The 15,281-nt window shown below is 44.0% G+C and overlaps 1 protein-coding gene across 3 annotated transcripts in view; it reads right to left on the bottom strand.

The window, feature by feature from the left end:
- RYR3 (ryanodine receptor 3) overlaps positions 1-15,281 on the bottom strand; it is a gene marked incomplete at its 5' end in the record, with an annotated part of 560,922 nt that overhangs the window by 81,179 nt on the left and 464,462 nt on the right. For all 3 annotated transcript variants that reach the window (XM_082617154.1, XM_082617153.1, XM_082617155.1), the window contains 11 exons: positions 435-516; positions 1,878-2,116; positions 3,991-4,051; positions 4,443-4,492; positions 8,329-8,450; positions 9,420-9,487; positions 10,042-10,157; positions 12,926-13,049; positions 13,165-13,240; positions 14,418-14,480; positions 14,690-14,836. In XM_082617154.1, the coding sequence (XP_082473280.1) occupies positions 435-516; positions 1,878-2,116; positions 3,991-4,051; positions 4,443-4,492; positions 8,329-8,450; positions 9,420-9,487; positions 10,042-10,157; positions 12,926-13,049; positions 13,165-13,240; positions 14,418-14,480; positions 14,690-14,836 (1,148 nt within the window). The remainder of the gene's footprint in view (positions 1-434; positions 517-1,877; positions 2,117-3,990; positions 4,052-4,442; positions 4,493-8,328; positions 8,451-9,419; positions 9,488-10,041; positions 10,158-12,925; positions 13,050-13,164; positions 13,241-14,417; positions 14,481-14,689; positions 14,837-15,281) is intronic.

Here is a 15,281-nt window from a genome sequence, read left to right as displayed (position 1 = left end):
CCGAGAATGGTAAAGGTCCCGGGCTGGATCACACAGAAACTCATTAAACACTAAAGCAACTGCCTCACGTCCCTTGAGCTTCTCCGCAAGCTTTAACCACAGGAACTCTGGAGGCTATTTGGAAACTGTGATTACGAAAAAAGAGACATTTCTTCGACATGTTTTTGGCCACCAGCACATGATTTAGCTTGGTTATGTTGCTCCTCCAGCCACATGCATTCTCCAGCTATCGCCAGGGAAGTCATACATCTCAGAAGCCTCATTAACACGTTTTATACTGCCGTAAACATTTCATACCCTAGGCTCAAAATCACCAAGCCATTTCAGTGAGCATTTTGCTTTTGCTGGATTGAAAAGATGCTATTGTTAAATGTTTAAAGACTTAAGGAACACATTCAGCCTGAATGTGTTAGCCTCTTTTGTTCACTAATTACCTTTCAACATAGATGTTCTTTCCTGTCCCAAGGGAGTAGAGGCTGCACAGTATATGGTAGCATGAAATCTGCACGTCACCCACTGAAAAGACCAAACAAGAGCTGTCATTCCTGTTCATCAATCCCAGTGGCCCACCTCCTGCACACAGAAAGGGTCCGCAAACAGAAAACACGCAGTGGAGAGAGCCAAAGAGCTCTCTTTCTCTCTTTTTAACAAATATAGCCCCTCTTTACTCAAATGCCAGTTGCTGAACTGGGAGAGGAAACACCAACCGAAAAACACCCTCCACTGAGCTATCCCAATTCCTTTGTAGGACTCCTGATACAGATCACATTGCTTCTCAGGGAAAGGAAGCATTTGACCAATGAGTCCTTCCATATGGGTATTTTTTTCCCCTCCAATAGAGGGAGACACTGTAATCAAATTTTATCCAGAGCACTATTTCCTTCTTTTGAAAGGAAGAATGCAAGAAATCAAAGAAGTTTGAATGAGCTTTTTGTTCCTTTCTTAGGGAGATATGTACAATATCCCTACCTCTGTAGAGACAGGGCAAAATTCCTCATGTCCACCTGTTCCAAGTTCTCTGATGGATGTTTTTCAAAAGGTAATTCAATTGTATCATGATTTTGCCATGTTTCCCAAGGGAAGGGCGTGTTTCGCTGAGGAACTTAATGGGCAGGCTACGTGCCTCTATTAATGTATGGAACTCACAATAAAACTGGAACCAAGTTAACATAAAGAGAACTAATTTGATTTTTTATTTTTCAACACGGAAGTGCATTGTGTCCATGACACAGAACAGTGAGTTTGAATGTTCCCCTACCTCTCCCCCTAACCCCATGGAAATAACTGATTTTCCCTGTTGAAGGCTATGGAAGACACAGCCTTGGCTACTGACAACTGGTTAAACTAATTAAATCATGTGCCACCATTTAAAGTGTGAAACTGAAGCTTGGTGGCAGTATAAGAGGGCTGGACATGGTACTAAATGCAAACTAAAAGAAAAACAACCAACTACAGTCTTCCTCTGGAGGCTTAGACAATGAAATGTTAGCAGCTTCTCTTTGCTCCTGGTATCCGATGAATAAATTAAAGCTTCTGTACAGGAAAATTGGTGTCTGGGAGCAACCTATATCTCTTGCTGGATTTCTCAGATAACCTTTCAAATTAAGTGAGAACACAATGGCTGAGAGCTAAACCAGTGGGTGGAAAATTCTGGTCCTGAAAAACAGTGGGAAAAGATGAAATATTATATACTCAAATTTGGGGATTTCTTCCCCTCCAAGAGTCTATTACTTCATTTTTAAATCTAAGAAGGAAAAAGTGTGGAAGAGTTATCTCTACTCTGTCCTTAAGGTCAGCCTAAGGGAATGAGCCACCCACTTCCTATTGATCTGTGGCCAGATGCACATGAACCCATGACAGACAGCAGGCTGACTCACAGAGTAAATCCGCCCCGAACTGATGCTGAGCCACATGCTCAAAGATGGACGTCAGGATGGGAAGCAGAGCCACCGTGGTGTAGTTTATATTCTGAGAAACGCCTTTAATCTGCGTTCTGGAATGGGTAAACTTGCCGAGCTTCAGGTTTTCTGAAGTCTTCTCTAAGTCTTCGGCTGCATTTTCAAAGAATGCTCGTAACCCGGCCTTCACCAGCTCTGAGCCTGACTTCATGACTGTCCTGTAAGCAAACAATGTTCAAAACCAGAAGCATACTCTGAATCTTTGGCCAACCCCCTTCTTGAGACTGGTGACTTGCAGTGCAACCTGGGCAGACATTTGACACCCCACTCACCTGGAAGATATGGAGTCAGGAGAAATGGAGAGAGTGGTTATTAGCATCTAAAAAGAAACTTGGATCCACAAGCCCAAAGGGCGGGGGGCAGCAATTGGAAGGCATGCTTGATTTGAGGGAATGACTGCTCAACTCTTAGGAAATGGCAGGACGACTTAGAAAGAAACTGCTATTGGTCACCTGCTATCTATATAATATTGCAGCTGGCTACATTCTTCTGGAAATATCTAATTAAAAGGAGGGAGAGGGGAGCTTTTCTTGCAGCTCCACATGGGCTCAGCAACTTTCTTAAGGACTAGTTAGAAATATTAGTTCTCCTGTGATGTAGGACCTCTTAGAAAGAGAGAACAGAGAATTAAATCAACTGAAGCTTAGATTTCTATCAGTTTTCAGGGATGTCCTAGCTTGGAGAAGGGGAGTGGAGAAGAGCCAGCCCCTTTTCAAACAGACAGCTTAATCAGACCCCCGAAAAAGACATGTGGGAATGGAGATTAGCTATGGGTACCTGGGGCTTTCCCTTAAAACTATTTTATAAAACTTAGAACTGGAACAAAGTCTACAAGTCATCTATTATTTTCCATATTTCTACATCTTATTCACAAGATTATGACAGGCTTGCTATAAGGACAGATGCTTTTTATCTACAGCATTTTCATGATAATCATCCAGCCAATCAGAAAAATAAAAACAGGGAAATAAAGTCAGTGAGGCTTGCTGTAAGTATTTATGAACCATCCTCCTCAGGTTTTCTCAGGAATGACTACGAAAAAAAAAATGCAGGTCGGTACGTTTAAGAAAGAGGACTCTCTCTTAAGGCATTTTGCATGCTTTTGGGAATAAAGATTCCTCGTCCCAACTGCATCCCTGGGATACTTTGGTCTGGGCGTGAAAATGTTGTGCTGTCTTAATATCTCCACAACATGTTTGTTTCTCTCCGACACTTGAAAATCCCCTTTAACTACCCTTAACTTTTTTAAAAAAAAACATTCTTAGTTTGTAGAGGATTTTCATCATCTGGCCACTCTTTTAGGTTGGTGCCTCTCTTCTGCGTTGGGTTTTGGGATGTGTGTTCTCCTCTCAACTTTGACAAGGGCCCTGCTTAATGAGTGTGTTAAAGAAAACTCCCTGCCAGTTATTTGCACTGCTTCTCTTTTTTATCTCATCAAATAACTTATATTTATACTACCAGAATATATATACACAGACACACACACATACACATATATGTATGTATGTGAAAGAAAAGGAAGACTTCCTTTCTTGTTCAGCCATCTTTCCTATCAGACCCTCAGGTCATGGGCTCGAATCTATCTTTGTCTTTGATCTTCTGGTAATCACATCCCCTCCTTGGCCATTTTGAATTCAGAGTGCTATGGGTCCCCTCTCCCAGGATTCTTATGGCATTGCCACCCATCAGGCAGCTCTTCCTTTTTCTTTTTTTGTGGAGAATTATATACGAAGTGGTACTTTGCCACGTTACATATTTTATCTTCTGAAAGGTGAACTTCTCAGTAAGAGAAGACAAGAATTGATCAAATGCTCAGCTTTCGGTATCTGCCATGACGGTGGCTCTCCATCATGGGAGCTGAGAAACAGAGTGTGCTAATGTCATGTTGGGATCCATCTTTTCCCCATCTCCCCTTTTCTCCCCAGCTCCTGCATAATGGTGGCACATCTCCTCTTCCGTACAATAATAAGCAAGGAGAGAGGGTCAGAGAGGGAGTCCTGAGAAACTACTGGAAAATTCTGGGCACACTTACCTTGTGTCAAGTGTCTGAGCTAAGATGTGAAGACAGCTCACCATTGTAGTAGAATCGTTCCCTAAAATTAAAAATATCACCTGTGACTCCCCAAAGCATTCAGCCTGTCATTTAAACACAATCTTCTCAATAAGCATAAACAGCCCAGCTTTATTAACCACCAGCACACAAAGTGCCAGGCCTCCGTTCGGGGCCAAAGCATTTATCTCTGGTCTGATACATTGCTTTATGATGGAAGTTAGAGGCAGGGCTTAAAGCATTCATTGGCGTGGAAAATCTGAGCTGTTCAAGGGGGAGAGAGGGGTTTATCATACTTCAGACCAACTTTCTATGGCAAATTTAGGTTACACCTTAGTTCTAAGGCTCAGCTTGTCTGCAGGAGCCACAGATGAAGGAAAACACAAGTTCAGGATAAGTACAGAGGGTGAAGCCTTTAGCAATACTTCTCTTACCAAAGAGGGAAATCCTATGTCGAACAAGAGCAGCGAGTTTGCAGAACAGGCTGAAGCAGAAAAGAATGAAAATCAGAAAGGGACAGAGATTCAAGGAAAATTCATTTGTACCCCACCCCTTGGCCCCTGTGCAGTAAAACAAAGTGCCTAGTACAGCACCCTGGGAAGATGCACTGTGTTTCCCTCAAAGAATCCTCTGGACCACACTAGGACAACAGGTGGCTCCCACTGTCTTGCTGGAGAATCACGAGAGGTACCTTGCAGGCAGAAAACAATCCTTCTGCAACAAGTACCGTGTTTTGCAATGAGCCACCTGTTGCAAACCACCTCTTGCTATAGTGTACCATATGTTGAAAGGTTCATCTGTATAACATTCATGGATAGACGAGGATTCTGGAAGGAAGCATGCTTTTTCCATTACTGCAGTGGATTGCAAGCCCTTTTTGTAGCCTTCACTCGGGGGAACAGGGTGTGAGGCCTTAGCTGGAGGTGCGCAAGATGGTGGGATGGGAAGAAAGTTAAAGGTTCAGGTATGGGCAATACTGTGCTGAACCAGAAACATTTCAAGAAATGGCTTTTCTCTGACATCTCCATTAGCCTATAGGCCTGACTGTGTTGCTGTCCTATCTGTGTCTTTGAAGCTAGGAAATCCCATCTGCTATGCTTTTGTGTTTTTTGACCCTATTCCATGCTTTCACCCATACTGTCTACCATGGAACCCCTTGGAGTCCAGTTGTGTCTTACTGTTTTACTTTCCACAGTGCCTAAGAGAGGGCTTTGTGCAGTTAGCAAAGAGCCCATAGATGTTTCTGAACACGCTCCTGATAGCCCCTGTCTAGGGGCACTATGGTCATCATTTGACCTGTGTTGCTGAAGTTCTTGGGAGGAGATTCCTCAGAACGCTGACATTACTTGACACTGGCACAGCTAGGTAAGAACTTAGCAATCCCTTCAGAAAGCAGTCTTTCCTGGTGGAACAGAAAGAGGGGAAGTAAAATAAAATCACCTGGTACAGGCCACGGGATGCCAAGGTGAGACCTAGCTGAAGTACTTCCCAAGATCTTCTTAGAAGTCATGGGCATCTTGCCCCACACAGGGCAAAAATCTTTAGGGGACAGCTCAAATAGAGAAGAAATCCATCCAAGTGTCAGTGGGGATGAAAACTTGTTCACCTCTAAATGGTTTTCAATGAATACCCTGAGCCTTTCTGGGCTGTCTACTGGACACCACAGCCAAAGTCTCTGCTGGCTAGTCATTTGTTTTTGCAGTGGAAATAAGTTGGAAACACTGGTCTAGAGCTTAAGAGAGCTCAGAATAAGTTAACAGAAATTTGGCAGCCAGCGAGTGTGAAATTAAATATGAACTGCTGCTTCTTTTCTCTTCCCCGGATGTTTGTTTTTTTTCAGAGTTAGGTATCTGCTGAAAACTCATGGAGTTGGCGGAGATCCTGGAGGAATATGAGTTTCTGTGGCTCTGCCAGGACTAGCTGGGCTGTCGTGGTGAAGTGACCTCATCCCGCTCTGTGTTTTAGCTTTCTCGTCTGTAGTCAGCGACTAACCACATGACCCTTTTAGTCTGTAGAATTAGGGGCTGATAAACTCAGTTATTTCTGGCAAAATGCTTCAAAACGAACCCACTCTGTATAAATACAAAATAACATTTTTCTAACTAAAGCAGATCCTTGGGTTGTTTGATCCTAATATAAACATGGCTCCCCTTGCTGTCAGAAGTGCTTTCTCAGGTATGTCAAGGCTGGGGCCTGAAATTTCCAAAGGCCCTTTTTTGTTGCCTGTGGGACCCACGATTCAAGCAGAAGCACTGTCCTTCACCCAGAGTTATGAGGGGCCAGAGTCCCCAGGCGCCTCTCTCTCATCTCAGAATTTGAAGGTGATAAATTAAAGAGATCCCAGGGGAGAGATTCCGGAAAGCACTGGTAAATTGCATCAGATGCAGAAGAGGTGGGGTATGGCTGAAGGCTGGGAACAAAAGGGGTCTGGAAATGTGAGCACGTTCAGTGCCGATATGGCCACTTCTATGGGAGGGCGACGGGCACACTGATGCATCTGAAAGCTATTTGCAAGGCCGATCAGCGAGCTCCAGCTTGTATTCCAGCTGTGACAAATGGTGCCTGGCTGAACAAATGTTACATTTCCATGAATTAATACCTTAAGAAAAATAGATGAAGAGAACAGACACACCTGCCCTCTGTTGGCTTATCTGAGTATCTCACTTGGCTCTTCATTTCCTTAACTTCTTACAAAAAACACTGGTGTGTCATGAAAATATCTAGGAAATCTTGGGTCAGTAACTGATTCTAAGTGTATCTCATTTTGACATCACGCGCCCCTCCCTGCTTAACACATATTAATGTCAGAAGTAATTACAGTGTAGAGAAAAGGGCATTCGATCTGGATAGAGAGGGCTATGCTTTCATTCTTGCCCTAACTTACTACCTGGGTCACTTTAGGCACTGCCCAAACCTCAGTTTCCTCATCTGCAAAATGGAGATCATAACACACAGGTGGTTCTTGGAATTTAAAGCATTGTGGTGTTTCACAATGATATTTCCACAGGTGGGCAATAACTTGTGCATTTCAAAAATCGAGCTCACTGCTGAGCCATGCTGTGCTTGATAAATGTTAGCTAAATCTGAAGGTTGAATATCCTCCCAAAGATGGTGATATTTAATGGCTGGGCCCTTATAAAATATAAAGTACATTGTTTACCATCAGTGGATGCCAGGGAAAGGGCTGATAGACTGCCTTTTTTTTTTTTTTTTTTTTACATCTCTATTGGAGTATAATTGCTTTACAATGGTGTGTTAGTTTCTGCTTTATAACAAAGTGAATCAGTTATACATATACATATGTTCCCATATCTCTTCCCTCTTGCGTCTCCCTCCCTCCCACCCTCCCTATCCTGCCCCTCCAGGTGGTCACGAAGCACTGAGCTGATCTCCCTGTGCTATGCCGCTGCTTCGCACTAGCTATCTATTTTACATTTGGTAGTGTACATATGTCCATGCCTCTCTCTCGCTTTGTCACAGCTTACCCTACCCCCTCCCCATATCCTCAAGTCCATTCTCTAGTAGGTCTGTGTCTTTATTCCTGTCTTACCCCTAGGTTCTTCATGACATTTTTTTTCTCTTAAATTCCATATATATGTGTTAGCATACGGTATTTGTGATAGACTGCCTTTATTGCAGTCCTTAACTCTTTGCCATTTAGAAGTCTAATCCATCCCTTGTCATTTGTAAATCAAATACAGAGAACCTGAGGCATAGTGGTATCCACTTGTAGCCTGATCCTGAAGCACCTGCTTTGTTCTCAGCTCTGCTGAGGCATCCACATGTCATGCCTAGTGGAATAAGAAGGGAAGCTGGTGCTTTTGATGAAAATTTGTTTCCTATTAGGAACTTAAATTGAATTATGTCACTCTAGATTTCAAATCTCAGATCATCCACACCAGGACTTGTAAGATCTGATTCCTTAAAAAAAATGTAAGCTTAAAAAGCCTGAGAAGAATGAGATTGAAAACAGTATTAATCCGTTTCTTCTCAACATTGTGTGTTTGCTTTTCCCAAGCTTCAGAATTACCTTCTCCTTTTTCTAAATGTTATTTCAGGATAGAAGCTGACCTGAGTATATACGTTTCCCCCAAGCCCTTCTGATACCCCCAAACAGTGCACCTCTCTTGGTTGCCAAAATAATATACTGATAAGTGTGAATAAAGTCACTTTCAAAACCAAGATGATAACCAAAACCTCTGAGCTACCAATCATCAGGCCACAGTTCATTTCTCCAAAAGATTCACCATTGAAGCCCCAGGAGTCTGGGGTTTTACATAAATCACATGAGCACTGTGACCTTCTCTTCTGTAGACTCACCTGGCCACCATTTCTTTCTCCTTATGAGAGGCATACCCGCTGCTGCTAAGGGGCTTCAGAGGGGATGAGAGGAAGTAGAGGCGGTGATTGGTAAAGTACTGGTCAACCAGTGGGAGGAGAACCTGAAAGACCCACCAGAGATGAACTTTAGGAGGCTGGCCAAAGCCCTTCCTCTGGTTCCTTTGAAAAAGTTCATTCTTAATGAGCAAGAAGACTCTGAACACAAAAAGACTCTGGTCCTGGAATTTCTAGGAAACTCTACCCTGTGAACCCCAGTTTCCAAAACATTTTTTTTCGTCTATGCCTGTAACCAGAGGGCTTAGAAATACGAGAAGGGATAGCGCAGGACACTGACTAAGGGCCCAAAGAAATGCACATCCTGAATCAACATTTTCAGGGGCGTCCTGTAGGACATCTGCACTCAGATGTGGCTTCTTGGGCATGGCATCCAACAGAATATTTGAGGCATGGCCCAGCACTACTGGACTTGACCATCCTGTCTCTGCTTCTCAGAGCATGGTTACCCCAAAGTCTCACTTGTATTTAGTCCTCTGAGTAGGGTTATGTGGCTGAGACAGCTCACCGGCACCCAAATTCGTTCTTCCCTTCTTTCTCTTAGCAGTAGAAATCCCGTGTTTTAGCTGGGCAGTTAAAGCACGCATTATACACCTCCCTTGCAGCTAGCTGAGGCTGAAATGATCAAGTTCTAGCCACTTAATAAAACAACTTTTATTAAACATTGGAACTTTAATAAAACAACAGCTTGCCCTCCACTATCCTTCCCCTGTTTCTCACAGATGTGGTACAGGTGAGTCTGGACCACTGTCAGGGACCACATCTTAGGAGATGAGAGAGCATCAAGAGAGGAAGAACCCGAGTCCCTGGGTGATGGCGTGGAGCACAACAGGCTGCTTACCTCCTCGGACCACCCACCTGCCTCAGGATCTTTCCACAACAGAGAAACACATGTCCATCTCATCAAAGTCATTATTGGAGTTTTGGATATCTTTGTTGGATCTGCTTAACTTGTACCCTAAATTGTACAGATCCCAAGAAGAAGGTAATCTGGGTAAACGCAGAGAGTCACTTACTTTGGCAAAGAATTTGATCTCCTGGTCATGGGGAGACTTTTCAGTTTTCCCACTGCTGACAATGGCTTCTACAAAGACAAAAGTGACACAAAGTTGGCCAGAGCTAAAGAAAACAAAAACAAAAAGAGTCACAGCATTAAAGAAACAGAGCAGCTTTTCGACATGAAAAGGCCATTTGATTTTATAAAATATCTAATATTTTACAAAGTACTTTATAATTGTGAGGGTTGGTTATTTCTTGTGTCAATTGTCTAGGGTTTCACTACTCTTTTCTCTACTGATAAGAAGGAAGCTTCAGAGAGGTTGAGTCATATGCTCACAGGCATAAAGCAAAACGATGGAAAACTTAGAAGAGGATGAGTTATGTGGAAAATGACAAATGTTTCAATCAAACCCAGAAGGGAAACCAAAGACAAAACTGATTTTTTTTAAGTGTGTGTGTGTGTGTGTGTGTGTGTGTGTGTGTGAAATCTCAGCCACTGTGTCCTTCCCTAAACCATATGTTTAAAAGAATCATGAACAGCTACAGTACGAAAGCAACACTCTTCATAAAAGGAATAACTAATTCCTTTTGGTATTATGAGAAGCACACATTTTTCTGATATTTCACAATGATACTTACCCAAATGGGCAATAAACTCTTGAGCAGAATCAACATATTTCAGGATCTTCTTCAAAAACTTATAGGCAAACCTCTTTTCCATGGAGGAGGCATCCAGCCCCATATCCTTGATACCTCTAGATTGGAAATGGGTAAACCCCGGGGAGTAACAGAGATAACAATGTGACTTTGGTGCACAAGCAATTTTCTCCATGTCAACTCTGCTTTCCAAATGTTGATGGCTATTCTGGCTTAGTAACCTGACTCATCATTTGACTCATTTCCCCTTGCACTTGAAACCTGCCTCTGTGATCATGCAACACCTGAGGTACAATAATTTCTGAAAAGATTTTTCAGAAAGATCTTTGTCATTCATTCAACAAATACTGAGCTGGGGATAAATCAGAGATGCAAACAAGAATCCTTGCGCCCATGGAACTTATGTGCTTGCTATAAACAGGTACAAATGCTACATAAAACGAAATATAAATTATCTGGGGACTTCCTTGGTGGTGCAGTGGTTAAGAATCCACCTGCCAATGCAGGGGAAACAGGTTCAAGCCCTGGTCCGGGAAGATCCCACATGCCGCGGAGCAACTAAGCCCACAAGCTGAAGCCCGTGTGCCTAGAGCCTGTGACAAGAGAAGCCATGGCAATGAGAAGCCTGCGCACCGCAACGAAGAGTAGCCCCTGCTCGCCACAACTAGAGAAAGCCTGCGCACAGCAACGAAGACCCCACGCAGCCAAAAATAAAATAAATAAAATAAATAAATTTAAAAAAGTATCTGGAATGCTGTAAGTTAATAAGTTTTGTGAAAAAAAGAAAAACCAAAGCAGGATGAAAGGGCCCAGTAGTGCCTCACGTGGGGTTGAGCAGACCGTCGTGTTAAATCAGTGCTGGGCTTATTGGAAGGATGACACTAGAGTATAGGCTTGAAGGAGGTGAGCCATAGAGACATGAGGGGAGAGAGCTTTCCAGGCAAAGCGAGAGGGGGTGCAAAGGTCCTGAGTGGGAGCATGCATGCTGAGTTGAGGCCAGTGTGGAGGGATGGAAGTGAGCAGGCAGTCAGAGGGGCGTGGGGTGGGCAGTGGAGGCAACCATCAGGGTGCCGTGGGCCGTCCTTAGCATTTTACTTTTGCTTTGAGATGGGAAGCTATTGAAAGTTTCGAGTAGAGGAAATGACATGATATGACTCACATTGTGACAGAATTACTCTAGTTGCTAGGATTAAAATTGCCTGAGGGCAAGGATGGAAACAGGAGGCCCAGGAAGGAAGCCCTTTCAGCAATGGCAGTGACAGCACGAAGGGTGAGAAGTGGTCAGATTCTGGGTATCTTAAGGGGAGAACCATCACGATTTCCTAAAGGATTGGATGTGGGTTGAGGGAAAAAGAGAGGAGTCAAGGTTTTTGGCTTGGGCATCAGGAAAAACAGGCTGTCCTCAAGTGATGGGGAAGTTGAGGATGGAGCAGGTCTGAGGCATGGGTAGCAGGAACCTAGGGTTTCTCCTTGGTGACAGGGATGTTACCGCCTTATCAGTACATCCAAGTGCCCACCACAGGCTCTGGCTCAGGGTAAACCACTACAAGGGTATGTTTGCTGAATTCAGTGGTCTTTTTCCTTTCTCCCCCTATTTCCTTGATTCCCTTCTTATAGTCAAGAAGAAATTTTCACTTCTGTGAGCAAGTTATTTATTGGCAAATCATAGTCTGCATGCATCTTGGTATTAAGAACAGGATTAAAATGACGATGGGAGTCTTTCTCAAATGCTTCCCCAGAGGCTGTCTCCTGCTGCCTGACCTTTCCCACTCAACAATACAGCAAATAGGTTTTGTTATTTTTTCATATGAGCTACAACAGAAATATTTGTATAGATTTTTATTTAGGTTTCTGTCATTCAGTGGCAAAAATTCTGTAGGAAACTAAAAGAGGAAACAGCAGCTGGCTCAGCAGACATTTCTTTCAGGAGGAATGGCTTATCGAGGTGGGGACACTACCTTGTTTTTCGTTCTACAAAGGACACTGCAAGCACAGCCCATCACTGACACCTGACCAGTGAGGAAAACAGGTTCTACCTTTAAGACTTAAGCACCCCAGACCATCCTCACCTAAAACATTTGTCTAGATGATGCTGACAAACATAAGTTTGAGATAAAGTCTTAGGAAATCATGATTCATTCAGTCTCTCCAGTGGAGTTGCCATCTTTGTTCAAAGGTTGTAGATGTCACTCATCTTCCCTATTGTTATTATGGCATTTCATTAAATATCACATAAAACAAAAAAACACAAGTGTGAAGAGAACTGGTGATTCTGTGAGAACTAAGCTGCGTATTTTTCAAAGACCTGCGATTGTAAGTTTCCAAATACAGAGTTTCTGAATTAGGTATGAGTGAGACAACCATAAAAGATAGGGAGGAAATTGAAAACAAAACAAAACCCCAGAATACTGCATTTACATTGTTTTGTATGTACCTTAATTCTCTTAACTGTACCTTAACTGCTCTTTAGCCCAATTTCAAGAGCTTTGAGGATGCATTATGGATGTGGTTTATAATTCCAATCAATAAAACAACCAACAAAGATGAGATCTGGGGGCCTATGGTACAAGATTTGTGAATGAATGCATGTGTGTTTGTTTTAATTAAAATTAAATGTTTAAGGTATAGATGTATAATTTGTCATGATTCTTTGCTGTAACTGATTTTTAGAAATTGATATCGACCAGTCTTATTTATGTCGGAAAAGAGGGCTTCATGCTCCAGAATAAACATCTATTCATTTCAAAAGACTCAACAGCTATCCTTACTCTGATCTGCTTTGCAGGCAGGTGAGCAAATATCTAGAGCATGAGAGACCACACAAGCCCGCCCCTGCCCCGCTAACGTCACCTGGAAGACGACTTACCTAGAAACCACAATGCCGTTCACCTGGAGGAACTTAAACAGGTCCTGTGCCTTCTCCCGGTCCCTGAACTTTTCCTTGGCAGTCAAGGTGTCATACGGTACCAAAAGAGGGTGACTGCCGCCACCTGGGGTCAGTAAAGTGAGAGATGACAAAATAGGTGGCTCTTCCTTTGCACTTCTGGGAGAACACACCTGCCTCCCAGCTCACCTTCTGTGGGAGATGTTGTGAACCTAGCTCACCTTTGCTCTCCAGCTCCAGCTTCTTCTTCTTGGCCCAGATATTGTGATAGTTCTCAGCTATCACCTCCACCATCCCCTGTGTTCCACCAGGGAGACGACAGTCAGAGAGAAAGCAAGCAAGAAAAATGGGTTCATATCTGCCACGTTATTGCAGGCAGCCTCGGGAAGAGAGCACCACCAGATGCTAACGGCACGTTGCCGAGTGTCTCCCATCATCAAGTAGTCTGTGCTTATGCACCTCATTAGTTTTATATCTTCCCATACACACAGACAACAATTTCTAATTCTGCCCTTTTCTGGTAACTTATTATCTTGGCAGTTTGATGCATTTCTGAGAAACACGCATTTCCATTGGAAACTGCATTCTGGTGGCACTTCATGTGTCACAGGAGTTAAGTATTTTACTCCTGTCCTGAGATAGGGAGCTGGGAGTGGGGGTCAAGCAAAACTCTAGGATCCCCAAAAGCCTTTAGCTTAGCAAACGAAAAATAATCACATGTTGGAGAAAACTGCTGCACATAAGATTTCTCAAATAGAATGCATCTTTATAAGGTTCATAAAATAGTGACCCGGAATGAAGGGTGTACTTTGGAAAGAAACTTTCTTTAAGGTCCAAAGCGTTGGTCTGATGGACTGAGGAGTAACGGCCTCAGGCTGGGGCCGGTCACGGTCACTGACATGTGCATAGGGGAGGCATGGGGGTGAGGAAGCTTAAACCTTTAATTTCATCCTCTTGGGTGTAAGTCCCTAAATCGTACAATGATGACTTGTCTGTGCCACCAAGGGCAACTCAAGTGAATCCACCACGGGATATGTGATTGTCCTCAAGGTTGGGGGGCCCGGTGTGAGCAGTCCAGCACCCCAACCCAGGGGCCACCTCGCACATTTTCTCCTAGTTGTTAATAGCTTTGTTACAAGTTATTTCTCCCGGCTGTTATAAGTCCTGTTTTGGGTTTTCGTACAGTAATTTGCTGTTCGATCTTCCTTCTATTGAGTCATGACCTGCTATGATGTCTCTGGAAGAAGCGCAAAGCCTCATCTTCTCAGACTGTTGGTTAATTCTGCTGAGACTGTGTCAGATGAGTGGCCTCTGCTCGATGTGGCCCTCTCTAATTTCGATATTTCAGTGGTGATATGTTTTAGGCATTCTTCCCCCTTGCCCCTTTCTAAAACCCTCTTTGGAGGGTAATATGTCTTGCCCTTGATGGGTTTTAGAAAGTCCATTACGCTGTTCTGAAAGTATCAACACTGACCTGGAGCTCTCTGGAGAGCACAACATTGGAGAGATCCAGGGGAGCAGGGCTGTAGCTGTTGCCCTAGGAAAGCAAAGGCAGAATCACTGGGTTTCCCATTACCTGCCTTATTCTTACCAGCATCCCTGACTTCAGTGGCCAAAGATATGTCCCGAAAGATTCCCAGGGCTCATTGGTGGTGGGCCTCATCTCTGATACCCTGGGGATAGCTTTCCCAGATTCTCCATGGGTTCTATTGGCCTAGTGTTGGCCTCTGGGCGTGATGGTCATACCTGGCTGGCCTGGGACACGCTTCGAAGCTTCTCATTTTCCCGCTGTTGAAATAGGGCTTCTCCCTCTTTGGTCCTCTCTACCGTCCAGCCCACAGCCAGCATGGTTTTCAGGGACTCTCTGGCAGGCCAGCGATACATTTCCTTCTCCTGGAAGAACATTGGAGCGGAAGAGCTGTGCAGGGCACACGCCCCAGCACTGTGGCCGGCTTGTCTCCCGGAAGAGGTCCTCCCACAGTAGGGGGGCTAAGTGGCTCCAGCTTCCTCTCACTGGGTCAGAATACCCTCTGCAGCATCCCGTCTGAAACACGTCATCCGTCTTTCTGAGGTTGTTAAGTATAGGACCCCGCAGTCTCCTGCTTTTAGAGGGGATGTGCCAGACATATCCACAGTTTGTGGAGAAAGCAGAGCAAGAACTGGAGAATGACTTCTTCCCTCCCCCCACCCCCCAGCGCTGCCACCTCTGCCTCCTCTGTGCCCTGCCCACTGCACAAGCGTCGCCCGCCCTGGACCCACCCCTTTCTCTCCAGAGTGACTTCTGTTCTCTGGTAGGTACTTAAAATGGGACATGTCAAAATGCATTTGCACAAAGCTC

The sequence above is a fragment of the Mesoplodon mirus genome (genome assembly GCF_964341445.2).
Source record: "Mesoplodon mirus genome assembly, chromosome: 4".
Taxonomy (NCBI): domain Eukaryota; kingdom Metazoa; phylum Chordata; class Mammalia; order Artiodactyla; family Ziphiidae; genus Mesoplodon; species Mesoplodon mirus.
The sequence above is the reverse complement of the archived record's forward strand: the minus strand, read 5'-3'. Positions and strand labels throughout refer to the sequence as shown.